Below are 24,567 nucleotides of genomic sequence, written 5' to 3'. Positions count from 1 at the left end.
AGTAATCTTGGTTGTAGTTGGGAGGATGCAACAACGGTGCATGGGTCAACGCGTGTTTGAGTGCATCAAAAGATTTCTGAGCTATCTCATCCCAAGAGAATTGAGTATTTTGTTTCAACAACCAGGTAAAACCCTTTGTAACTTCGGCGTAGTTAGGAATGAATCGTCGTAAAAAGTTTGCTTTCCCCTGCAAACTTTGGAGTTGGCGAAGACTCGAAGGAGGAGGCAATTGGATGATAGCTTCGACCTTTGAGGGATCAACGCGAATGCCGGCTTTCGAAACTACAAATCCCAGCAATCGACCCATTTCTATACAGAAGACACATTTGTGTGGGTTCAATCGAATACGATAATGCCTACACCTCATAAAGATTGCTCGTAAATGGATGAGGTGATCAGCTCGATGTAATGAATGAGCAGGCAAATCATCGAGATATGGTTGCACAATGTGTTTGATGTCATGAAACGCATAAGACATCGCCTTCTGAAAAGTTGCTCCGGCATTCTTAAGCCCAAAAGGCAATTTGCAATAAGCAAATGTCCCCCATGGACAAATGAAAGCCGTTTTTGGTTGATCGGCAGGTAGAATGTTGATTTGATTGTATCCGGAAAAACCGTCCATAAAGGAAACTATTTCGCTGCGGGCACAATCATCAATGATTTGATCGATATAGGGAGTTGGGTAATTGTCCTTTGGACAGGCTCGATTAATGTCCCTATAATCGATGCATATTCTTATTGTTCCCTGTTTTTTGTTAACCGGAACAATATTCGATACCCAATCCGTTAACGAGATCAGATAAATGAAACCTGCTTTCAACAGTTTTTCAACTTCTGCTTTAATTGCAGCAGCTTTTCGTGGGTGAATCTGACGCAAACGTTGCCGGACGGGTTTAGCGTCCAGGTAAGTCTTGATCTCATGAACAATAATTGCGAGATCAATTCCTGGCATTTCCTCATAGGACCAGGCAAACACATCGCGAAATTCTTGAAATAGGGCCTTATATAACTGAATTTCGTCATCTGTACACGAGGCACCTATATGAATGTTTTCAACAATTCCGGGCTTAACCGAAATGTCAATAGGAATAGTTCGAGAGATGTTTCCCAAATTTAACTCTGAATCAGGATGTTTCATTGGATTTTGAGGTTCCTTGACATATTCAGTTGTAAAAATTGATGAGAAATCATTTTCAAAACGATCATTCTCGGGTAAAAACGAAGATCTGTGATGGAGATCTTCCCATGGTAAATCATTGACACATAGGATTTCACGAATTTGCTCATCAGAGTGAAAAAGTTCAGAAAACGTAGTTAAATCCGAGGTTGATGTGAAAAGTGATTCCTCACGGACCACATTCATTAAGTCAATTTCAGTTGAACACAGGTCGGCAAAAGACTGCACGGCTTCATAGGCAATTTCATATGGACTCAAAGGCATGGAATTACCAAATGAATCTATCTCAGATTTAGAAGGGATGATCCAAGGATCATCATAAATAATGGTGTCTGATGTAATCATATGAATAGTTGCAAATGAAGATGATGCGTTGATTGGAGGAAAAGGAAAAGTTCCCAGTAAACCGGCATCTTTAACTAATCCTACTCCAACATCCTTATATGGGATAGTCGTTTTACCAACATGCTGAATACTCTCTAAAGAGGCTGGGTCGGATGAAAAGTAAGCCAGCTGGTCTATTGTTACGATCTTTCCATTATGTGGAAACTTTATTACTCGAAAGACCGATGAAACGACCGCTGTCATAGCGTAAGACCAACTTCGACCCAAGAGAAGGTTGTAGTCTAGAGGGGCATCAACCATCTCCACATCTAGACTAACGGTTTTTCCTTCAACCCCTATAGGCAAATCCTGAAGAAAGCCAAAAGGATGAAACCCACGGCCATCAAAGGCCTTAAGAATTGTCGGGGATTGATTTAGTGAAGGAGAACCAAGCGATCTCCAACACTGTATCGACATAATGCATGTTGAGGCTCCCTCATTAATTACAGTCCGATGAATAGGCCTGTTTTTTACTATCACTGGGATCTGGAAAGCCATTTGATGAGGGAGACGTGGTGTACTATTTTCTAGATCGAAAATTATTAGGTTCGGGTCCTGAATGTCAACAGCTCCTATAGCTGACAAAAGTAATTTACGTTGTGCTGGACATGATTGCAGCACTTCCAAAGCCGACATTGCTGAGGGTGAAACAGCCAAATCCTCAACAATGTTATAGTTCTGAGCCGCTCTCGCATGTGGATTGAAAGCTGACTTTTGAAGTATACCCTTAGCGGGTGGTTTGATTACCAAGTCTGGATTAGGTTTCTCGATCTGTAGTGGATTGGAACCGGGAGCTGAGGTTGATGGATTAGAATGAGAAGATTTTGCTTCTTTACCATCAACAGAACTTTTACTGCCATAATCTTGCGATCGAGTTGCAATCCTTACATGGGACATCATCAATATGGGTTCTTCATTGGCACTCGAGGAAGAACCTATCATCTTGCTGTCTTGACTTGGAAATGGATCCTTCAAAACAGCAGGAGTTTGGGAACCTTTGACGATCTTCGCAACCTCTGCTCGATGAGGACAGTCTCTTGTAAAATGTTCTTCGTCACAAATGAGACATGGATAACGAGGTTTGCGCTTTTCATCATTGGATTCCGCCTTTTCAGATTTCTCCTTTGAACTTTTGTCCGTTTTATTCTTCTTCTTTCCTTTCTTCTTCCCACCAGGTTTTGATTTAGCTGTAGATGACTCTACAACGTGAATATCGGTGGAAATCTCTGCAGAAGAATCTCCTCTTGGGGAATCAGGCAAGGTTATAATAGGAAAAGAATTCTTGGAGGATTTCTTCTTACCTTTAGTGTTAACCGTGCCAATCATACCGTTAGCGGCATGAGATCCCGAAGGAGCTGCAGCGATTTGATTTGACTTGGGAAGATCGGGGATCTTTTCGTGTAACGTACCTGACTGAGTATAAACCAAGTCAAGGTACTGTGCTTGAGCAATGACTTGCTCCTCAGTAACCACTCCGGCTTTAGCAACATCTTCAGTGATCTTTGGCAACAAAGATTTTACAAACCACTCGGCCAAGATTTGATCCGGAATAAATACCTTCACTAAACGACGTTGACATCTCCACTCATGAATATGATCTGAAATGTACGTGGATGTTGACTGTTTTAGCGAAGTTAACAATTCCGTGCCATTTTCATATAGGACTGGCAACTGGAAATGAGTTAAAAACGAGGTAGCTAACTGACTAAAATTATAAAAAGTGCCTCGCGGTAACTCAAAGTACCACTTGGCCGCGAGACCAATTAGAGTGCGCTGGAAAAGTCTAAGACAGATCGAATCATCTGTGATGGAGTTAGACGCACACCAGAGGTGGTAAGTCATCACATGGTTCAACGGGTCCTTTCCTAATTTACCTTCGAACTTGGGAATGTCACTGGGCAACTTATTCGGCATTGGCGGCCAAAACGGAAGATAATTAATCGGATCATTCATTAGGTGCGACAAGTCTGGTAAGTCGAAAGTTGTGATAAATGGTAACTGCCGATTAGGATCCCTAAAACTCTAGGTCATGAGACCAGCCCCAGGAGGAGGATATTCGGGATAACTAGGAATAGGAATCGCGTTCGGGATATTGTATCCTCCCGGAAAACCAGGATTAACCGGACTGTACTGGGGTTGTTGAGGTTGTTGATAAGTGTACCCAGGATACGGTTGATACTGATAAACTGGCTGCTGGACAGCAGGACCGAATTGGTACTGTCCCTGGTACGGTTGATAGGTGAATTGCGGTTGACTTGTGACAACCGTACTTAAACCAGGTTGTCCTACAGGCATCTGAACCGTAGTTTGAATCGTGGATCCAGACGGTGGTAAAGATGTATTAGATACAGGAACAGTAGAAACCGGAGCTATCGATACTCCAGAAGTAGGTGGGGTAGATTGAACAGATGTTGCGGCAGTTGCAGCAATCGTTTGAGATGGAGTACAAGGCGTAGTAGGCCCAGACTGAGAAACTACCAAAGGTACAGAAGTTTGAATATTAGACTGGACTAGTTGCTGGGGTGTACCAGAAACTAAGGGTTGTCCAGTTTGAGATGACAACTGTACACTTGGCTGCAACACCTGTTGGGTTTGCGATGGATCCCACACTATGTTCATTCCGGGGTACTGACCCATAACAGGTTGAGAATATTGAGGACCATAACCGGGTTGAGGGTAGGATTGATAATTGAAAGGTACATTTCGCATTCCTTGAACATAAGATTGACCTTGGGGTGGTTGGAAACCTTGGTTCGAGTACTGACCTTCGGGTAGATACCCTTGAGGCACGTACTGATACTGGGGTTGACCTTGAGGTATAAATTGATACTGGGGTTGACCTTGGGGTACATATTGAGTCTGGGGTTGACCTTGAGGAACGTACTGTATTGTAGGTACGTACTGTCCTTGAGGTTGCCCCCCAGATGCAAATTGTGTACCTTGAGGTTCCCCCCAGGCGTTAATTGAGGCTGCCCCCCAGGCAGTAACTGGCCACCTTGAGGTTGAGAATTGGGAATAGAACCTGACATCATAAGAATATCTTCTACGCTCAACGGCTTTGTACTATTGTTTCCAGTTAATAACCCTTGCTCAATGGGTTGAGGAGATGCTCCCGAAAAAGTACCAGAAAGTGACTGATACCCAGAGGGAACAGAAGGACCGCCGTACAAAAAAGATTCAGGCGATTGAGTAAACATGGACGACTGACCTGACATATTTACGGGAGTATAAAAACCTCTAGGATGATAAGGAGCACGAGGTGGTGAAAAACTTAACCCTGGGTTTTCCAAATAATTAGTCAAAGAAAGATACCAAGTAGTACTCCTAGGCAGACTGTAAAAAATTGATTCACGCTCCCTTAGATCAAGAACAGGTTGATTTTCAGGGATAGGGATGCCTACTTCTTCTTCCGGAGCAAGTTCTTCAATAGCAATAAGTCCAGAAGGAAGATCTTGGGTAATTACTCTTTCTACCCTAGGTGAATCAGGACCACTAGAAGTTGGAGAGACAAACCCCGATGTTGGAGTAACAGGTTCAGATATCTCAGGTTCTTCACCTATATCACTAGTAGATGAAAAGCTACCAGCAAGTTCGGAAACTGAAATCGATTGCGGATCGTAACATGTTACTACAGTTTGGTAATCAGGATGCACAACCAAGGAAGACTCTCCTTCTTGAGGTGACCCAACCTTACTACTACTAGGAGTTACGAGGACTTTCAAGCCTTCAAGCTGGCTTGAGACTTCTTCAGGAGGTTGGCCCTGAAATCTACGGGACTGTCTTGGTAATTCAGCGACAGTTAAAACTTTTAACTACTTCACACGCAAACGAAGTAAAATCTCAATGAAAAACACCTAAAGTCTCTAAAGAACCAAACAAATTTGAATCACACGCCTAAAGAGTCTAGAGATCAAACACATACAAACAGTAACTTTCTGGACTGAAAACACTAGTTGGTGATGAAATCCAACGTCGCAGAATTCAGTACAGAAATGGCGGTTGGAACAGTTACCCCGGCAACCTGCTTAATGAATAGACTAGACCAAGTTCCTCCACTTAACCATCTCGAGTGAAGTGAACCCCCCAGAAAATCCAAGTGAGTCTAGCCGACGTCTGCTCCAGGTATAGTGGGATCTTCCCACCACTGTCACCTTAGGAAGAATCCTAAAGAAAATGGCCACTAAGGTTACCAACTGAAGCAAATACACCTGGGGGAATAGTCTACGATCCGATACACACACAAGGGCAGAGTAGCAAGCTCAATCCCCTTGAAGGCTCCTTGACATAATCCAAGGTTTACCAACAAGTGACCCCAGGCTCCTCGACAATGGTTAATCCGAGGTTTACCGTTTTTAATACGTGAATATCTGGCGTCATTCCCAATGAGGAAGGATTGATTCCCACACTAGTTCAGACACGATCTCCTGCTTCTCCTTTAAGAGGAGCTTTCCCAGAGCATAAATGCAACAATTGGATTTCTTCCTACCACAAGATACAGCTACTTGTTTGTTTTTACTGTCTTGGAGAGTTAATTACTCTCCTACTCCAAGACACTAGCCTAAGCTAAGTTGGTGTATCAGAGCCCTAGAAATAAAATGTTACTAGGTGAATTTTACTTTAAGCATTAATTTTAGTGGTTGTTGTTTAAGTCAAGAGGTGGCAGAGATGAAACTCGTGGTGTAAAGACTCGACTAGAAATCACTAAAAAGATGCACCTAAGATGATTTAAACAATCTTTTCTCTTCGATGAACTTCTACACTAAGAAAGAGTTTGAGAATGCAAATACTTTGTAAAGACAAATCTTTCTCAATTAAACAAATTTAAAGAAGAGCTTTTTCCTTTCCAAAGCACTCAAAACGAGACAACTAGTTATTTCACAAAAATTTCCCTTTTCTTTTCAAAGCACTCAATCACTACAAAAACAAACTTTTTCCAAAAGAGATTTTTTTTATATTTTGTAAATAAAACACTCAAAACTAATGAAAATGACTAACTTTGAGAGCTACAAACTATAAAAAGCTACTTGAAGTCAAAGCCTGCTAAAAGTCTTTTTGAGGATGTTTTACTTAGCTAAATGTGAGCTAAGGACTAATTTATGCAGAATCACAATTAGTCAAAAAACAACCAATCTTTCATTTTTCTTTTTTAAAAATGAAAATTCCAACTTTCAAATACAAGTTTTTCGAAATTTTGAAATGAGAAAACACAAAGCGGATTCCTCAACAAGGGGAGATTTCATAAATGGTCAGAATCATAAGAAGACTGGTAGACACCAAGGTAATCTGAGGTCCCTACGGCTTCTAAGGTCAGAGCCACTACACAACCAAAAACGAAAAACAAACCCAACAAGCAAAATTCCTAGGAATTCCACCTAAAACCCTAACACTAATGAAATTAAACCAAGGAAAGTTTTTGACAGGGAACAAGCAGGTCTCGGCAATGGCTAAAACCTATAAACAAATTCTAAACTGATAAAAAAGAGAAAAATTTAAAATTTTTCAAATTTTTGACAGGGTACGCCGGCAACCTGTTTACACAGGTGCATTCACGCTCTGTGTACAAAGGAAAAGTGTGTACCGGTACGCACTATGCTTAACTCAGAGGGTGCGTACCTCTCCCAAAACTATGAAAAATAAAAACTGACTCAAAATTAACTAAATTCACCCAATCCCACAATCATCAAGTCAAAAACAGAAACAGAAAATACAGTTTCTCAGGTCAAAGTATAAACAAGGAAAACAATCAAGTCCCCAGTGGAGTCGCCATTTTTTCACACGGAATGAGTCGATCTTGCAGACAAGATAGACCTTCCTAGAATCTAAAGAAGACCTAATGACAAGCAAACCAACCAGACACTATCTTTCTATAAATATGCTTCAATAAACAATAGCAAACAAGTGTTTTTAGGGCCTACCTTTGGTCCAACGCAAGCTTGTGGATGCCCTCGCTCCTTCGATCCAATTGAGCTCCTTTTCACGAATCTGCAAACAAAAACAAGGCAAACAAATTAAATAGCACCTGAAAAACCAATTGCATAAAACATATTTAACATGAAAGTCAAGGAGTCCATGAAACAAATAACATAAGATACTTGTTGAGAAAAATGAGTTTGATTGTATTAATTCAAAAGAAGAAGAACTTTACAACCTTTGCCTTGACGTTGTACAAGCTCCTCCCAGGGCCCAACAAGAAGTCTCCTCTACTTTGACAAGTTTCACTCACTCCCCAATGAAGCCAAAAAGGATATGTGATCTCTCCTCTTAAGCTCAACTAGGAAGTCTTAATTTCACCAGCATTTACCCTCAAAATGTTCAGCTTCTAACCTCTCTAGTCCTCACCCCAATGCCTGTACTTATAGTGCAATGGAGGGAAGTTACTAGGTCCTCCTTCAAAGGGATAAAGCCCTCCTTCAAAGGGATAGCTCCTTTAGTCAAGGGATTAGCTCCTTCTCTTTTGGGATGCATGAACCACCTCAGAGCGAACAATCCACGTCAAAATTCCTTCTAGAAAACTCTAGAATTAACCCAAAGTGAGTTTTTTGAGATAAAACTTGCACCTTTTGACTTTCACAGGGGTCCGCACCTACACCGTTAGCGAAAGAGCGGGTAGGTACGCAGCTTTTGTACACAGAAGATGCGGGACCGCAGGTGACCATGAGAGAAAGTGCAGAACCAGAGTTACATTGATTTTTAATGTTTTTCTCACATTTCCAAAGCTTGATTTGAAGAGCTGAGGTCTTAGACTTGCTTAGGAGGACAGTACAAGTGATGATAGACCCATACTGACTGTAAATAATCATAGTGACGATATTTTCGTGTAACAAATAATAAAATAAAATTTGACGCTTGTTTTAATTTTTACTATTTTCTTATCAAAAATTCTATGAATATTATTATTCTATTTGTTACTAAGTTCTACCTTTATCATATAAATAAAATTAAAATGAAAATAGAAATATATATTAATTTTAACCAATACTCATGATTTATTCCATTAAAATAAGTAACTAAATTAATAAATTAGCAAATAATTAAATAAATAAATATTTCTAATATATAAAGCAATTCCATTGACTAAATAAATTAGAATTAGGTAACTTAGTATAATAATTAAAATAAAATAATTTAACATCCTATGATATAAAAACCCCCTTTTTTCGTATATGATTAAATAGATTATAAATGATTTAAATTAATAATTTGTTAACCTAAGAGAAAGATATTTTTTTTTTAACAGAATCGGTTACTTTTGTATTATAAAAACCAACAGGAACATAGTTCTAGTACATAAATATAGTAAATTTGATAGATGAGGTTCAAAAACGGGTTCGCAGACCCTGTTTCCTCATTGCTACTTCTAATATGACTGAAAGCAAAGTAGTAACGGCTATATTGCCGTACATAAGAACCGCCAATCCAACAAAATTTACATTCCATGGCTCCTAGGAAAGTTTCTGAGTGGCCGAATCGTCAGGAAGAGGTTCTTTCCTGGCGCTAGCTTTAGTTGAAGTCTCTGCTTGGAAACTCTGAGTGAGAGAACGGATATGCTCGATGGCTTCCTCAAGATGACTACATCTCTCCTTCAACGCCTCGATCTCTGCCTTGCGCTTCTCCAGCTTCTTTCGTTTCGACCTGCTGTCAGCCTGGTAGTCATCCTTTAGCTCATTAAAATGTTTAACCAAGCGGTTGATCATGAATGTGTGCGTTTTGCACATAGTGCACTCGCTGTTGTTGAAGATCCTGTCTAAGGGGTTGTTGGCCTGCTCCTGGGCATTTGGCTGGTCCTGTTGATCCGCCATCTTGGTGGTCTGAGTAAACGTATCAGCAATTTGAGGAAGGGAAGCGGTATGAGAGAGATGATAAGCCAGAGAAGGAGGGAGCAGAGCAGCACAGGGAGGGATGAAATAAGATGGGAGCTGAGGGGCTCGATGGGCTCTGCTGAAACCAAAAAACCACCAGTTAGCAAATTTTAAAATAACAGGGATGAAACCGGAGGTTACCACATTCAGGGGACGAGGATCAAGCTCCCGATGATTGCAAGCCGCTTCAGGAGGGAGCCCACGCTTGATAAGAACGCACTGAGGAGTCCAGGCAGCGCAGAGGAGTGAGAGGTCGCTGAGGCCCGAGCTGCTATAAATAGGATGATGGAGGTTCCTTAATCGCTTGGACCAGTTCTGGGAGGGACGGCTCTTGACATGACTGAGATCCTCAGGATAGATCTTACAGCGTACGAAGATGGTACCGAGGTGGTGATCCGGCATGTTGAGGCAGAGAACGACTGCTGAGGATGCCTGATAATCATGGTAGTGGCTGTTTGACATGGAGTGGATCGGTGCAGGGGGGCGGATCTGATTTATGGAGTACTGGTTAGAGCAGTCAAGAGGATTTTGTAGGGGATAAGGAGATTCGGTGGGATACCAATTTCGAGAAGTGTGCGGTCTGAGGTGACTCGGCTGGACGAGCTTATGGGATGGCATTGTCATAGACATCATTGTTTTCTCTGACCTGACCTGTCCGTCTACTGATTGCTTTGTTGGCCTGTTCATCAGCCTCTGCATTGTTTCCCCTTAGTACATGCTTGAAGATGGCCCCGTTGATTTCCTTGATATTGTCCATAACCCTGTATTTGATGCTGTTCAAAGCCATTTGATTGAAGTCCCTTCCAGAAACCATGGCCGCTATAATGATAGCTGAATCTCCCATAATTAACAGGTTTTGAAGACCAAGTTTTCTTGCAATAGAGGTCCCCAGAAGGAGGCTGTAGGCCTCTGCCTTATTATTAGACATTGATCCCAATCCCCATTCATAGGTTACTAATGTTTTACCTTGGAGGTCTTTAATGATTCCTCCAGCTCCTGCTTGGCCCGGATTATTCTTTGAGGCCCCGTCAAAATGTAAGGAGGGCCTCCCTTGCTTTTGTATCCAATCTCTAATTTCTTCTTTCGTCCCTCTCAACTTCCAATCCGAGTTTCCTTTGCCTGTGCTTACTGTTTTTTGTATTCTTACTTCATATCTGAATTTGCTCATCCACTCTGTTTCTCTTGGGTCTCCCGAATTTGTATCATCCTGGGTTATTCCATTCGCCTCAATGGTCTCTGAGATGAGCGCGATTGTTTTTGCTATTGTGCTGGAGATGCTGGGGACCTTGTTATTGAAAATGCACTTGTTTCTGGCGTTCCAAATCTGCCAGCACAGGTTTGAGGGAATGCTGTTCCACAACCTTTTAGCCAGGGACTTGCCTTTTTTGGGGAGGGGATAGCTATTTCCCCAGTTTTTCTGCAAGAGAGCCATCTGAGTGGGGAGATCGCCTATGATCAAAGGGCTAGTAATGATCTTCCAGCAAGTCCGCGCAAAGGGGCACTCAAGAAAGAGATGACTGCAGCTTTCTTCCGATGCCCTACACAAACAGCAGATTGAGGGGCCATGTATACCCTTTTTCCTTAGATTTTCCGCTGTGAGGATTTTGCTGTTGAGGAGGGTCCAATTAAAGAATTTTACTTTTGGGAGGCTTTCAATTTTCCAAGCCACTTTGTGGAGAGGCCAGTTGTTTATTGCTGAGGCGCTTTGGAGGACTCTATAACCCTCTTTGACTGTGTAGCTTCCACCATTGGAGTCCCAGACATATTTATCTTCTCTCATTCTATTAATGGGGGCGGATCCTATGAGAGAAATCTTGAGATCAGACCAAAGGTTCTTAAGATCATTGGGAGGGGAGATAGACTTCCAGCCGATCCAACTGTTTTGGTCCCAGGAGGATATGTCATAGAGTGTCTTGAGATTTCCCTCTGTCATCCACCGTTGCAGGGGCCTGAGATTTATGAGGGCTTCCCTTGCTTCTGATCCCATTATTCTGTCTGCCCATATGTTGATGTTTCTACCATTGCCCGGGACTCTTGAGATGCAGGCTTTGAAGTGAGGGAGAATTTTTTTGATAAGCTTCCAAACCGGGGTGCACTGTCTGTCAATGATGGATTCTGAGAGAATGTTGGAGTTGGCCCCATTCAAGTATTTCTTTTTGATAATCTCTGTCCACCAAGCCCCCTTTTCGTTGAGAATTCTCCATATCAATTTGAAGCCCATGGCCATGTTGGCTAGTCTTGGGATTCTTATTGCAAGGCCTCCTTTTTCGAAGGGTAAGATGACCTGTTCCCACTTAACAAGGCTGAATTTTTTTGATTCCTACCTGCCTCCTTGCCATAAGAAGCTCCTAATGATAAGTTCCATATGTTTGTGAATGTTTGCCGGAGCAAGGGTGGTTGCAAACTGATAGATTGGGAGGGCTAAAAGGATGGCTTTGATGAGAATTGTTCTGCCTGCCAGGTTAAGCCAAGACACCCCCCAGCTCTGAAGCTTCCCTCTCAGCTTCTCAATTATCTTGATCCAGATTTCGGTTTTGACCTTTTCCTTGGCTAAGGGTAACCCCAAGTAAGTGAAGTGTGTCCAGTTCCTTTGAGCCGGGATTTCCAAGATTGTGGAGATTCTTTGAATGATATGCCTGGGGACATTCCATGTATAGATCATGCACTTATTATTGTTTAACTTACCTCCAGATGCTTGAAGAAAGAGTTCCAGCGTGTTCTTGAATCTCCTAGCCATGAGGCTGGAAGCGCCTCCAATTAGAAGAGTATCGTCAGCGAAGAGGGAGTGATTTATTCCCTTGGTTCCCCGAACAATTGTGACCCCTGTTATCTCTTTTAGCCTGCGCAAATTCTCCAGGTGTATGCTAAGAGTTTCAGCCATGATGATGTAGAGGAAGGGAGAAAGCGGGCAACCTTGCCTCAAACCCCTTGAGCTTTTAAAGGAATTGCAGGGCCTGCCATTAATGAGGGGAGCTGTCCAAGTGAGTGAGATGCATTCCATGACCCAGCTGATGAAGATCTCGGAGATGCCAAATTTCTTTAGGGCTGCCTGAAGGAATTGATGATTGACACGATCAAAGGCATTTGCCATATCAAGCTTGATGATCATGCCCCTTTCCTTCCTGTTTACGCTGCTGTGAATTGCCTCCTGGATAAGGATAACATTGTCTGTTATTTGTCTTCCAGGAACGAAGCCTCCTTGGTTCTCAGAGATAAGGGAGGGGAGGATCTTTCTTAATCTGTTAGCTAGGATTTTAGTGATGACTTTGTAGGAAACATTGCACAGAGATATTGGCCGGAATCTGTCAAAGGTTTGGGGATTAGGATCTTTGGGAATGAGGGCTAAGTGGGAAGATTTGATGCTGCTGCCCATTTTGCATTTCATAAAGAAATTCTTAGCCATTCTGATGTAATCCTTTTTGATAACTTCCCAATGATTTCTATAAAAGGCCACAGTGAACCCATCTGGCCCCGGAGCCTTGTCCATAGCCATGCTGAAGATTGTCCACTCGATTTCCTCTGTCGTGATTTCTTTCTCCAAATCGGCATTTTGGGCTTCTGAGATTTTATTTTCAATTATGCTAAGGAAATCTGAGTTATCAATATGATGAGGATCAGCTGTTAGGAGATCGCTGAAGTGCTGGGTCGCTGCATCCTTTATTTCCTCTTGTTCTCTGAGTTCCCTTCCTTCCATCATAATTCTCTCTATTTGATTCCCTGCCCTCCTGAGCTTAAGGCAGTTGTGAAAAAAAGAGGTGTTTTTGTCTCCCGCTTTGAGCCAGAGACAACGAGACTTCTGCCTTTGCTCTTCTTCCTCCTTTCTATTCTGTTTGTACAGCTCTTTATATATTTCGTTTTCTTTTGCTTGATCTTCTTCTGTGTCCTGACTTCTTTCTTTTTCTTGGCTCCATTGTTCCAGCTTTGCTTGGAGTTCAATTCTTTTTTTGCCTTCCTCTGTTGCGTGTTTTTTTGCCCAATGCTTAATGGCAATTCTGAGAGACTTGAGCTTAGCTTCCCAGATGTGATGAGGAGATCCCACTACCTCTTTTGCCCATTGTTCCTTGATTAGTTTTCTGAATTCTTCGCTGCTGTCCCAGGCCTTATTATATTTAAAAGGGATCGGTCCCATATTTTTTCCTTTATCAAGAGTCAAAGCCACTGGCTTATGGTCTGAAATGTAACCTTGGATTATTTTGCTTTGGATATTTGGGTATCTTGCCACTGTTCTCTCTTGGACGAGAATTCGATCTAACCTCTCTTTTATGTTATTGCTGCCTGTTCTCTTATTGGACCAAGTGAAGCGTCCATTTTGCGGAGGGATGTCCACTAAGTTATGGGCTTGAATAATTTCTTCTAAAGATTCTCTTGAGGGATCAGCAAAGAAGTTTCCTCCTAGCTTCTCATCAGCATTTCTTATAAGGTTTAGATCTCCTCCCAGGAAAATGTTCCTTCCCTGCACATTCAAAAGATCCGAGGTGATTGAATCCCAACATGAAGCTTTGTCTCTGTAATGGTTGGGGGCATAGATGTTGTATATTGAAAAATCTTCTTTCGAGGCTGTATTTTGCATGTCTGATCTTATCCACCATCTGTTCTGCATTTGACCTTTGAGATTCCATTTGTTTTTGTCCCATAATGTCCCAATGCCCCCTGAGGCGCCTACTGCGCTTAGTGCTATTCCTTCATAACTTCTGTTTTTCTTTATATGATTTTGGAATTCTTGGTCTGTGATTTTGGTCTCCTGAAGAAGGAGGATGTCTGGGTGTTCAGCTTTGAGAAGATCTCGGACTGCATTTGCTTTTAGGGAGGAGCCCATCCCCCTACAATTCCAGGAGACCAAAATCATCATTTACCTTGTTTGTTGTGAGCCCCGCTTTTCTCTTTCATTTTTTCCCCACTTCCTTTAGTTTTGTCCAGGTATGTTTCCATTGGTTGCTGGGTCCCAGTGGCCATTTCCTTTGCAGCGTTTTCATCCCTTATCTCTTTATTTGACTTTCTTCCAACTTTTCTGGGGGGGTCGGTGGAGTGGTTGTTTTCCTTTGATTTGTTCCTAGTTAAGATTCTTTCTACTGTCGGGGGGGGGAGGGCTGGGGGGAGGAGATATGGGAGGGGGTTACCAAGGGGCCTCGCGGGGATGGTGGCGGGGATGGGGGATCCTCTGCAGACAAGGATTCGAAAGGGTTAGAGGAGGAGGGGAAGGAAGGGCCAGATCCAGAGGGTTGGGAGGAGGGGAAGGAATTTTCCAGGGGGGGCTTAGAGGAAGGACCAGGAGGGGGGTTTGATTTTTTCTTTTTGACTATTTCCCAAGCTTCTTCCGGAGCTTCTACATTGCCTTCAGATACATTTGATTTAGATTTGCTACATCTATTGGCGAAATGCCCATATTCGTGACATACCTTGCACTTGAAGGGCAGCTGCTCGTAGTCCACTTGCTGTATGTGCGTCCACTGATCAACTTTGAGTTTGATTGCTTCCGGCAGTCCCTTACCGAGATCGACTTCAACACATATCCGCGCACAGGCATGCATGTTCTCCTTGGGTTCGGATCTGTCGATATATTTTCCGACGGCATTGCCAATGGCCTTCACAGATTCGTCCCCCCAGCAATGAAGCGGCAGATGGGGCAGGCGAACCCAGACGGGGACAGCGCTGGGTACATCCATCTCAGGGTCGAAGTCAGGGGTCCATCTGTTAAGATAAAGGCCTCGAGAGTCCATGAAATAGGGGCCGTTACTGAAGATGAGGTTACGATCCTCCATTGTTTCAAACAGGAAGGTGTAGAACCCCCTCCCGCAGAACCTGATTGCAATTTTCCCTTGCACTATCGAGTTCCAGTTTCTCTCGACCCATTTTTGGACTGAACGAGGAGAAGGCCACAATCCCGTGAACTGTCCTACCAGTCCTCTTTCTGCTAATGCAACTGCTGCTCTCCTCGGAAGGGAAGGGGGGAGCGAGACTTCCGGAATTTCATCTAACTTCTTAATGAATTTAGAGGCTGTAGGGCGAATTTTGTTTGCTGCATTCTCAGGGATAAGAGAAGCGAAAGATTTTTCCAGGTCATCCGGATCCTGAGACGAAGGATTCATTTCAGGCATTGAAGGGGATCGAGGGATTCAAGAGGGGAACCGGGGGGGTCCCCGGTGAAGGGAGAGGGCAGAGGCCCGAAGGATTGAGAAAAGAGGGCAGGAGGCCCCAGACCGAGAGGGGATCAGCAGAGCGCGGGCCTAGCAGCGGCGCTGCCAGGCACAGGCGCGCGGGGGGGATCAGGTTAGGTCAGCGAAGCTCGAAGCAGGATCGCCAGAGCTCGAGAGCATCACCTAAGAGAAAGATATTAATATAATAAATTACAGGTGGTTATTTATTCTATTAATTTTGACTTATTTATTTTCATGAATCTAGCCATTTTGGATAGTCGTTGATGGTCAACCCAATCAACCTAGCCGTTTGGATGATCTGCTCTTCCTATATAATTGGCAACCATGATCTGACTCCTCAACTTGTCCTGACGTTGAACCACACTAGTTGGTTTGAAACGCATTAACAAAGGTTTTCTATATGTGATTTATGCCGAAATTCTTCTTAATAATTGTTATGGATCAGAGAAGCCTCAATTCAACAAAGGAAAAGGGTTTAAAACTGCCTCTTTTAAAAAAATTGGTAAGGGTAACCAGAGTCGCAATTTTAGTAGAAATACTATTCAGACATGAAAGAGATAGGCTTAGACTAGATATAGACATATATATTTGAACAATAAAGGTTTTAATGGGAACGAAAGGGAATTGTTTAATTGTTGGGGTTGTGGGGAGCCTCACCTTATGTAGAAATACCCTTATAATACAAAAACACTTGCCTTGTCCAATTGACTACCGACATAAAGAGGAAAGTTACTAACTAGGTGAAGGTTGTTCCTATTAATTTAAATGGAAGTAAAACCACTATGAACCAGAATATTTTTTCTTTGGGTTATTATGATATATTGGTGGGGATAGATTAGTTGGAGGGGCATAGAATAATCATTAATTGTTTAGATAAATTGTTACCTACACCAAGGAAAATGGAGTGATACAGATTGTAAAAGGTATACCTAAACCTATAACTCTTTTGTAGATATCTGTATTGTAGTTAAAATGGTGAGGTAAAAAGGGGTGTGAGTTATTTGCTATTCAAGTAGAGGATCATTCACAAGAAAAAAAATCCAAAACCTTTGATGACCTAGAGGTTATTTTGGAATACAAAGATGTGTTTCTAGATGAGATTCCAATTGACTTTTCTATTGAGCTAGTACCAAAGGCTACACCGGTGTCTAAAGTGCCCTACAAAATGAGTGTGCCAGAATTATTGGAGTTAAAAATGCATCTTTGGGAGTTGTTAAATAAAGGATATATCAGACTAGGTGTTTCACCATGGGGAGTACCAGTGTTATTTTTTTAAAAGAATGATGGTACCTTTAGATTATGCATTGATTAAAAGTAGTTTAATAAATTAACAATTAAGAATAACTATCCACAACCTAGAATCAATGTTTTATTTCACCAAGTGAGATGAGCCACTATTTTTTCTAAAATAGAATTAAGGTCTAGATACCATCAATTAAGGATTAAAGATGAAGATATTCCTAAAACAACATTCAAAACTAGATATGGACACTGTGAATTTATGGTACCTTTGTTTTATAAATGCACTAGCTACCTTTATGTGCTTGATGAATAGTGTCTTTAGTTAGTATTTTGATAAATTTGTGTTAATTTTCATCAATTATATTTTGATTTACTCAAAGACAATAGAGGAACATGAGAAACACTTGAAAATAGTGTTGCAAACACTTCAAGAACATCGGCTATATGCTAAGTTTAGTAAATGTGAATTTTACAAAGGCAATATATATTACCTGGGAGATGTAATTTCTAAGGATGGGATAGTTGTAGATCCTAAAAAAGTAAAAGCCATTATTAACTAGCCAATTCCTAAGGAAGTGATAAATGTTAGATCATTTATGGGTATCACAGGATATTATCGCAGATTCATAAAGGGGTTCTCTAAATTGGCTTACCCCATAACCTCCCTACAGAAGAAGGGGGTTAAATTTGAATGGACAAAAGAATGTCAAGAGAGTTTTGAGCAGTTATATAATTTTCTCATTGTTGCACTTGTTCTTGAAATAGTTGAGCCTAACAAATATTTTATAGTTTGAACTTATGCTTGTTTGGAGGGCTTATGAGGAGTACTAATGTAGGAAAATCATGTGGTAGGTCACGAATCTAGAAAATTAAAAGACCACGAAAAAATTGATGCAATATATGACCTAGAGTTGGTTGTAGTTATGGGTGAATGTATGAATATGGGTTACAATTTTGGTCCAAATGTGGTGATGAAATTTCAAAATTTTACTCTTTTATTGAATTAAAACCCTCAAAATTCATATAAGAAATGTGAATTTCGATTTAGAATAAAAAGAACATTTCTGGAGAATTATGTTATTGTCCTAATGATATTTTTTGCAAAAAAAATTAATGTCGTATAATCTGTTAATTTTCCATTCAATAAAATGCTTGTCCTTGCAATTTTGTGCACATCTTAAGAGGTATGTGTTTGTTCACATAACAAAACTTATTCTAAAATGTGTAATTTTAAAAAATATATATATGTGAGCATGATCTACACGGAGAGAAACAAGTTATGCATATTAGATTCTTATTGAATCTGTAAAGGATCATCTCATTCCCTTTGCAACAGCCTCATGTTAAAATTTCATGTAATAAAGTTAATAAAGGCAAAATAAGACCAAGGTCATGGGACACTTATTCCAAGCTAATGTTGGGAAAATGATCCTAGTGGGTGTTCATTTTGATTTATTATGGCTAAGGAAATTGGCAAATGAAATGGCAAAGTTTTTGAAAAGACAAAGAAGCATTAATTAGCATTTTAATTATGAAAATAATGTAAAATACGAGAAAAGGAAGGTGAAAGATCATAGGTTGCAAGTGAGGAGGAAATTAAAGGAAAATTAGAGGAAAATGAAGAAAATAGAGTCCTCATTAATAAAAATGCTTTTGAGGATTAGTTCACAAATTTTGTCAGTTTAACCTTTTGTCAGTGCAATTTTGGAGCTCTCTATTTATTCTCTTTATTCTCTCATACTCTTGCACACTTAGAGCATTCTTCGAGCCCTTTAGCATTGGAGGAAGAAAGAAAAAGGAAGGACAAGGAAGAAAAGGAAAGCAAAGGAGAAAGTGAGGAAAATTTGGATCAAGCAAATTCAACAGGAATACTTGCAGGTAACAGGTTTCATGTGTGATTTCCTAGTTGGTTGGTGCATGCATAGTACATGCATGTGTATATTTGGTTCTCTTGTTGTCACTGGCATGGGATTTTCTAGGTTTGACAGTGGTTTCAGCCTTGCCTTGCCATTTCTTTATAACCATAGTATGATGGATTTCTCTCTATGGGTTAGATGGGATTTCTAGATGGTTTTGGAACCGGGTGAGCTAGTCCCAAGAAAATTCCCAAGGGCCTAGAAATACCTTGACTAGTGATTAAGGGATACATGGTAAAACTTGAGGGTGGAGACAGGAAAATTCTTCATGGTATTGGTGAAGAAATCCAGAGGTGTCCATGCTTATTTAGGGCGTAGTGACCTTTGACCAGTTTTGGCAAGATTACAGTAAAGCTTGTAAGTGTATGTTTCTTTTTTAGGGCCTAGTGATCCCTTGACTAGTTTTGGTGGGATTACGATAAATCTTGGTAGTGTATGTTTGTTATTTGGGCCTAGGAATCCCTTGACTAGTAATGGAGGTATTGCATTAAAATTTGGTTGTGTAGGTTATTGCTTGGGGCCTAGGAACCCCTTGACTGGTTTTGGCACGATTGTGGTAAAGCGTGAGGAAGCCTGGTTGTTTAGTTGTGAGTCCCACATTCATGCTTGGAATATGGCACGAGGTTGATTGGCTGAATGAAAGATTTGGTTCAACCCAATCTATGGTTGGGTGGTACGTGGAATCCTAAAGGGTGGAGTTTGGTTTGGCCTAGAAATCCTCGACTGATGAATGGTGGGATATACAGTAAACCTAGAGGTGAATTCTCTCGTTGGGACTTGGAATAGTCAATTGGTGAATGGAGATATATACAGTAAATCATAGAGAGTGGAGATGGTAAACTCCTCATGGTTTAGGTGGAGAGATACAGAGGCATCCATGCTTATTTAGGGCCTAGTGATCTAGTGGGGATCGTAGTAAAGCCTGGTTGTATTGATGAGGGTTTCATGCCTAGGAATCCCTTGATGGTTTGTACGATAAAGCCTGAGGAAGCCTTGATTGGTTTTGTTCTGAATCCCACATTCATGCTTTGAATATGGCACAAGGGTGATTGGCTAAAAGAAATATTTGGTTCATCCCAATCTATGGTCGGGTGGTACGTGGAAGTCCCTAACTTGGTTGGAATTTCATATGTTAATAATATCTCTCTTCCACGTATTATTTATGTGTACATGTACTTGTTATTATGAGACTTTAATGTTTTTCTATTATTTCTACTTTGCTGGTTATATGTTGGTTATAATGCATGGTTTTAAGCCAGATCTTAGTCATGGCTCTTACCATGTTTTGATTAATGAATGGATGAATTATGATTGTATGACCTAATAGATGTAATCATAACTATTATGAGAAGGCACTAGACCTTCTTGGTGATTTCTAGATAAGTATCAGACCCCTATGTTCAAATGTGTATTTATGACCTGTAGATTTCATGCTCATGATATGTTTGATGAAATGTTTGTCATGGCTAGGCCTCATTAGGTCAAGTTATTGTCTAATATTTGTATGGAATGATTTTTCCTTGTGTCACTCACGGTTCTAGAAAGTTTCATTAAGTTTTGGATAGAGGCCTGGATCCTAGCCTGAAAAAGTGGCTTAAATCCTATGGTCGCAGGGACAAAACTGGGTGAAAAAGACTACAATCACTCCCTTGTAGGCATCATGCATGCAACTGGATGGTTTTAGTAGAAATCAGGTAGTGTTCTGCCAAAGTTTGGGAGATCATGGAACTGAAAAAATTGGTTTAATTTAGGGCCTGGGCACCTAGAAGGGTAGTTTAGCCCTTGGGGGTCCTATAGCGCCTAATAAGGAAGTCATTAAGGGTTTTGGTTTGTTGATTCCACTTCCTTAAGGTGATCTGGGAGGTTGAATCATATCATAGTAACTCTTTGTTAGATGTTTAACTTGATAGGCTAGTAACTTGGGTAAATGTGGGAGGAGGGCATTACATAGTGGTACTAGAGCATGGAGCACGGCTTGAACTGGATGGGAGGAATGTGTTTTCCATGCATACATGTCAGTTGCATATGTGTTATTTATGGTTGTGATCTATGTTCTTGTTGTGTATGCATGGTGCTAGTCATTTTTATAGTTGTGTTGACATGTAGGAGTTGACGATGTTGTGGTTGGGATGTGTTTGTCAAGAATGCATGTTGCTTGTATATGCATTTGTTATGCATGTCAGTTTCTATATGTTTTTATGCATACATTAGTATGGGCATGGTTGTTGTGCATGGAGTCATTGTATTCCTTTTAGGTTATCATTATGTTGTTGGTATGTTATGATGCTAATGTGTTTCTCGAGGTAGAGCAAGAGATGCGGGCCATTTGAGCGAGGTTGCAACACTGGACCTTAGGGTAAGAGCAGATCATCATACATGTTTGTATGTTGGACATGCAAGTATCTTAGTTAATGGTTCTTATATGCATTCGATTTGTATACATGTTTTTCATTCTATTTTTGTTGTGGTTACATGCATGATAGATGTTAGTTCATCAATGTGATCATATGTAAATGTGTTGGTTAGTCATGAAGAATAGTAACTTGCTCTTATATGCATGATGGTTATTGTCATTGTACTTAAGACCATGATGTTATATGTATCATGCTAATATGGATTGGTTTATGAAGATTATTGTGGTTACGATGCTCAGGTATGATTCGATATATTTGTGATATTGTGTTATACTAATTCATATTGGTTGTGCAGATGTGATTGTTATGCATAAATGTCAATTGCTCATGAGTTATGATGTGAACATGTTAGCTAGTTATTGTTGTGGATATCATGACCTTATTTGTGTGTGAGTTGATGTGTTTGTGAAGTTATATCATGCTATTTTTGCCTAACGTGTGTAGTTGTGATAGCCTCCCCTAAGATACATGGAGGTATGAGTTTGATTATGTCGACTATTTGGTGTTTGAGTGTTTGATTATGTCGTCTATTTGGTGTATGAGATTTTTATTTTGTCCTCTATTTGTTGTTTGAATGTTTGATCAATTGCATGATATGAGCATGTGTCTATAAGATTGCGTGAAGGAATGATCTTGTTTTAAGATTGTTGTACTAACACATATGTGCTGAGAAAGTTGATATGCACTTGACTGCAAGTGGGTACTAGTTGTAGTATTATGATTAATGACTATGAGTTTATTGTTGATTATGATATGGTTGTTAGCCTTGATAAAGGTTTGATTTCAAAATTGATCGACACAATGTCTTGATCTTTGGAGCATGTGACTGACATGTGTGAAAAATATCATGGAAACATGCTTGGTATTAGCCTGAAAAGGTAATAGTTGATGGTATTATATAACTAACAACTGGGTGATGTGATAGCACATAATAAGGCTTAGTTGCACCAAGGAAAAGTTAAAAGAAAGGAATTGGGTATAATAGTGGTTTCGATCTATGGATAGATTCGTCAAAGTATTGGAGTACCCTAAGAGATGGCATGGATGTGTTCAATTGCAAGGCAATGTGCTTGGAACAACGAGGTAAGGTAAATAGTATGTTGATTATGTTCATTTGTGCACTGATAGTCTTGTGTTTATGGGAGTATGATGTAGGATATTGCATGGAAAAAGAGGTTGCCATGAAATCCTAAAGAAGGCTCAAGTTGAGCTTTCCCTTGGAGGAATTGGGAACCCCATGTGGTTGAGTCATGGTGTTTGTTGGGAGTTTTGTGCCTTTGGTATTTTTTGATTTGCTTGTGCTTTATTTATGGGTTTTTATTGTGTCTAGTTCAAGGCCTTGCCACTTTGTTTGTGGTGTCATATTACTATTGATTTTCATGGCTTGCTTCTTATTGGCTTTCTTGTTCTTTCCTTTTATGTTTTGAGGGTATTGCGAATTGGTTTGGGAAAGAGGAAAGTTAATGGAGCTCAAGGAGATATGAATGAAACCCAATAGGTGATGTAAGACTCGGATGAAGCTCGGTGCATGTATAAGGGCAGTTGAAGTCAAGAGTATGACAATCAGTTGAGTTGGTTGGGTCCATTGAGATAAATGGATGGTGGAAAAAAAAATGTGAGAAAGGTAACCAAGAAAGGTTTAGTAAATGGATTTTATGTTTCATATGCCTTGGCTATGTTGGGAGCTATTGTTCTCAATGTTGTCTATGTTGTCCATAGATAAAGGGAGTTCTCTTAACCTTGACCTTATGATATCTGGTAATTGTGTTGTGATTATGATTATGTTGATGTCTATATATGTATACATGTATGTATGTATGTCGTTGTCTTACATGATCATGATTGTTTTGTGCTAATTTTTATATCTATGTATGTATGTATGTATGTACGTATGTCACTATCTGACAAGGTGTTCAAGGATCATTTTTGTGGAGGAATAATTGTTTATGCAGGTGAATGGAATAAAGAGGCAACTAGTTTTATGAGGAATCAAGTGGGAAGAGTAGCACTGAAAAATATACAAGGTTAATATCATGTGGATATGATTTGATATTAGGTGTTTTACTATGGCTATGTTTGTGTTATGGACATGTAATGCTAAGGGATCCATCAACGGAATTAAAGCAGCGTGATCCTTGACATGCTAGGACAAGCATGGATAAGACACTAGAAGCAAGGTTGCTTTGTAAGGACAATGTGGTCTTAGGATGTGCAGTACGGGTGTTGTGTAGATGCAGCATATGAGGTATTGTGTATATATGGTGTTGTGTACCTGTTGCATATATGATGTTGTGTGCACGTTGCATATGCAATACTGTGTACATATAGTGTTGTGTGCATATTACATATGCGGTGTCGGGTATAGACGGTACTATGTACATGTTGTATATGTAGTGCTATGTACATTTGGTGCAGTGTACATGTTTTATATGCGGTGTTGTGTACATATGGTGCAGTGTACATGTTATACATGCAGACCTACACACAATGAATGTAAGAGGAAGGTTGTTGACAACATAGAGGCAGAGTAAAGCTGCAAGTTCAAAGCAGATACACTCATGATGAAAGTAGCTTTGGAGATTAAGGCTATGAGATGATGGTGTGACAATGAAGATCGCGCGAAGGCAGAGAACATAATAGAGAAGGAGTTGCATGTACTGAAGCAACATCTCAAGGAAGAATGGGAGATACATAGATGAGAGAATGAGTTGCAGTAGGAACAAGTACAGTTAGGGGTGCAACATGCACAGAAGGATGAAACTGCGCCCGTATAAGTTATAGATCCATCCCAGCAGCTAGCACAGAGAAGACAAGGTGAGCAATGTTGTTGATTGCATGCAAGGGAATTCAACAACATGCATTTTATTGTGCGCACACATCTGATCCCACCCATTTGGCACACTCACTGAGGCGAAGACAAGAAGCAAGTCAAACTGGACTAAACATGTATTTTGACTGGTTGATGCGCACAGCCACGAGCACATGCTTGGAGATCAGCGCAGACATTATGCATAACCATGTTGATGGTCTGGTCGCACCCAGGATGACCATGCACATTCTATCATATGAGTTGGACAGAGGATCCATATCAGTGTACTGGATGTAATGGAGGCAAGAGTTCGCTTCAGCAAGATGTCACCATTGAGCGCACGGACACCATCACGGACGACCAAGCTTGGCATCAGTTTGCCACAATCGACCATCACAAGGATGTCAAAGAGTTGGTCTCACCACAACGCTCTAAGTATTAGTGATGTCTTGCATGGCTTGCTCAAGCCATTTTGTCTCACATGGGTACATGTGCATTGTAATGTAACGTCTTGTCAAGTGTAAGTTTAAGTGTTGATAGTTGGATGTAATAGTCATAGAGTAGATGAAGAGCCATGAGGGTAGATGAACTCTCATAAACGGGAATGTCAA

General features: G+C 40.7%; 1 protein-coding gene across 1 annotated transcript; it reads right to left on the bottom strand.

The window, feature by feature from the left end:
* Positions 1–10,024: 10,024 nt before the first annotated feature.
* On the bottom strand, positions 10,025–10,852 carry LOC149246710 (uncharacterized). Its single transcript, XM_089442311.1, has one exon. It carries the CDS (start codon positions 10,850–10,852, stop codon positions 10,025–10,027), a length of 828 nt encoding a protein of 275 aa, XP_089298437.1.
* Between the last annotated feature and the right edge of the window lie 13,715 nt (positions 10,853–24,567).

This window comes from Pinus tabuliformis, chromosome 7 (genome assembly GCF_031772625.1).
Source record: "Pinus tabuliformis cultivar Carrire ecotype Pingquan chromosome 7, CPIR1, whole genome shotgun sequence".
Taxonomy (NCBI): Eukaryota; Viridiplantae; Streptophyta; class Pinopsida; order Pinales; family Pinaceae; genus Pinus; species Pinus tabuliformis.
Note: the sequence above shows the minus strand (reverse complement) of the source record. Positions and strands in the feature narration are given on the sequence as shown.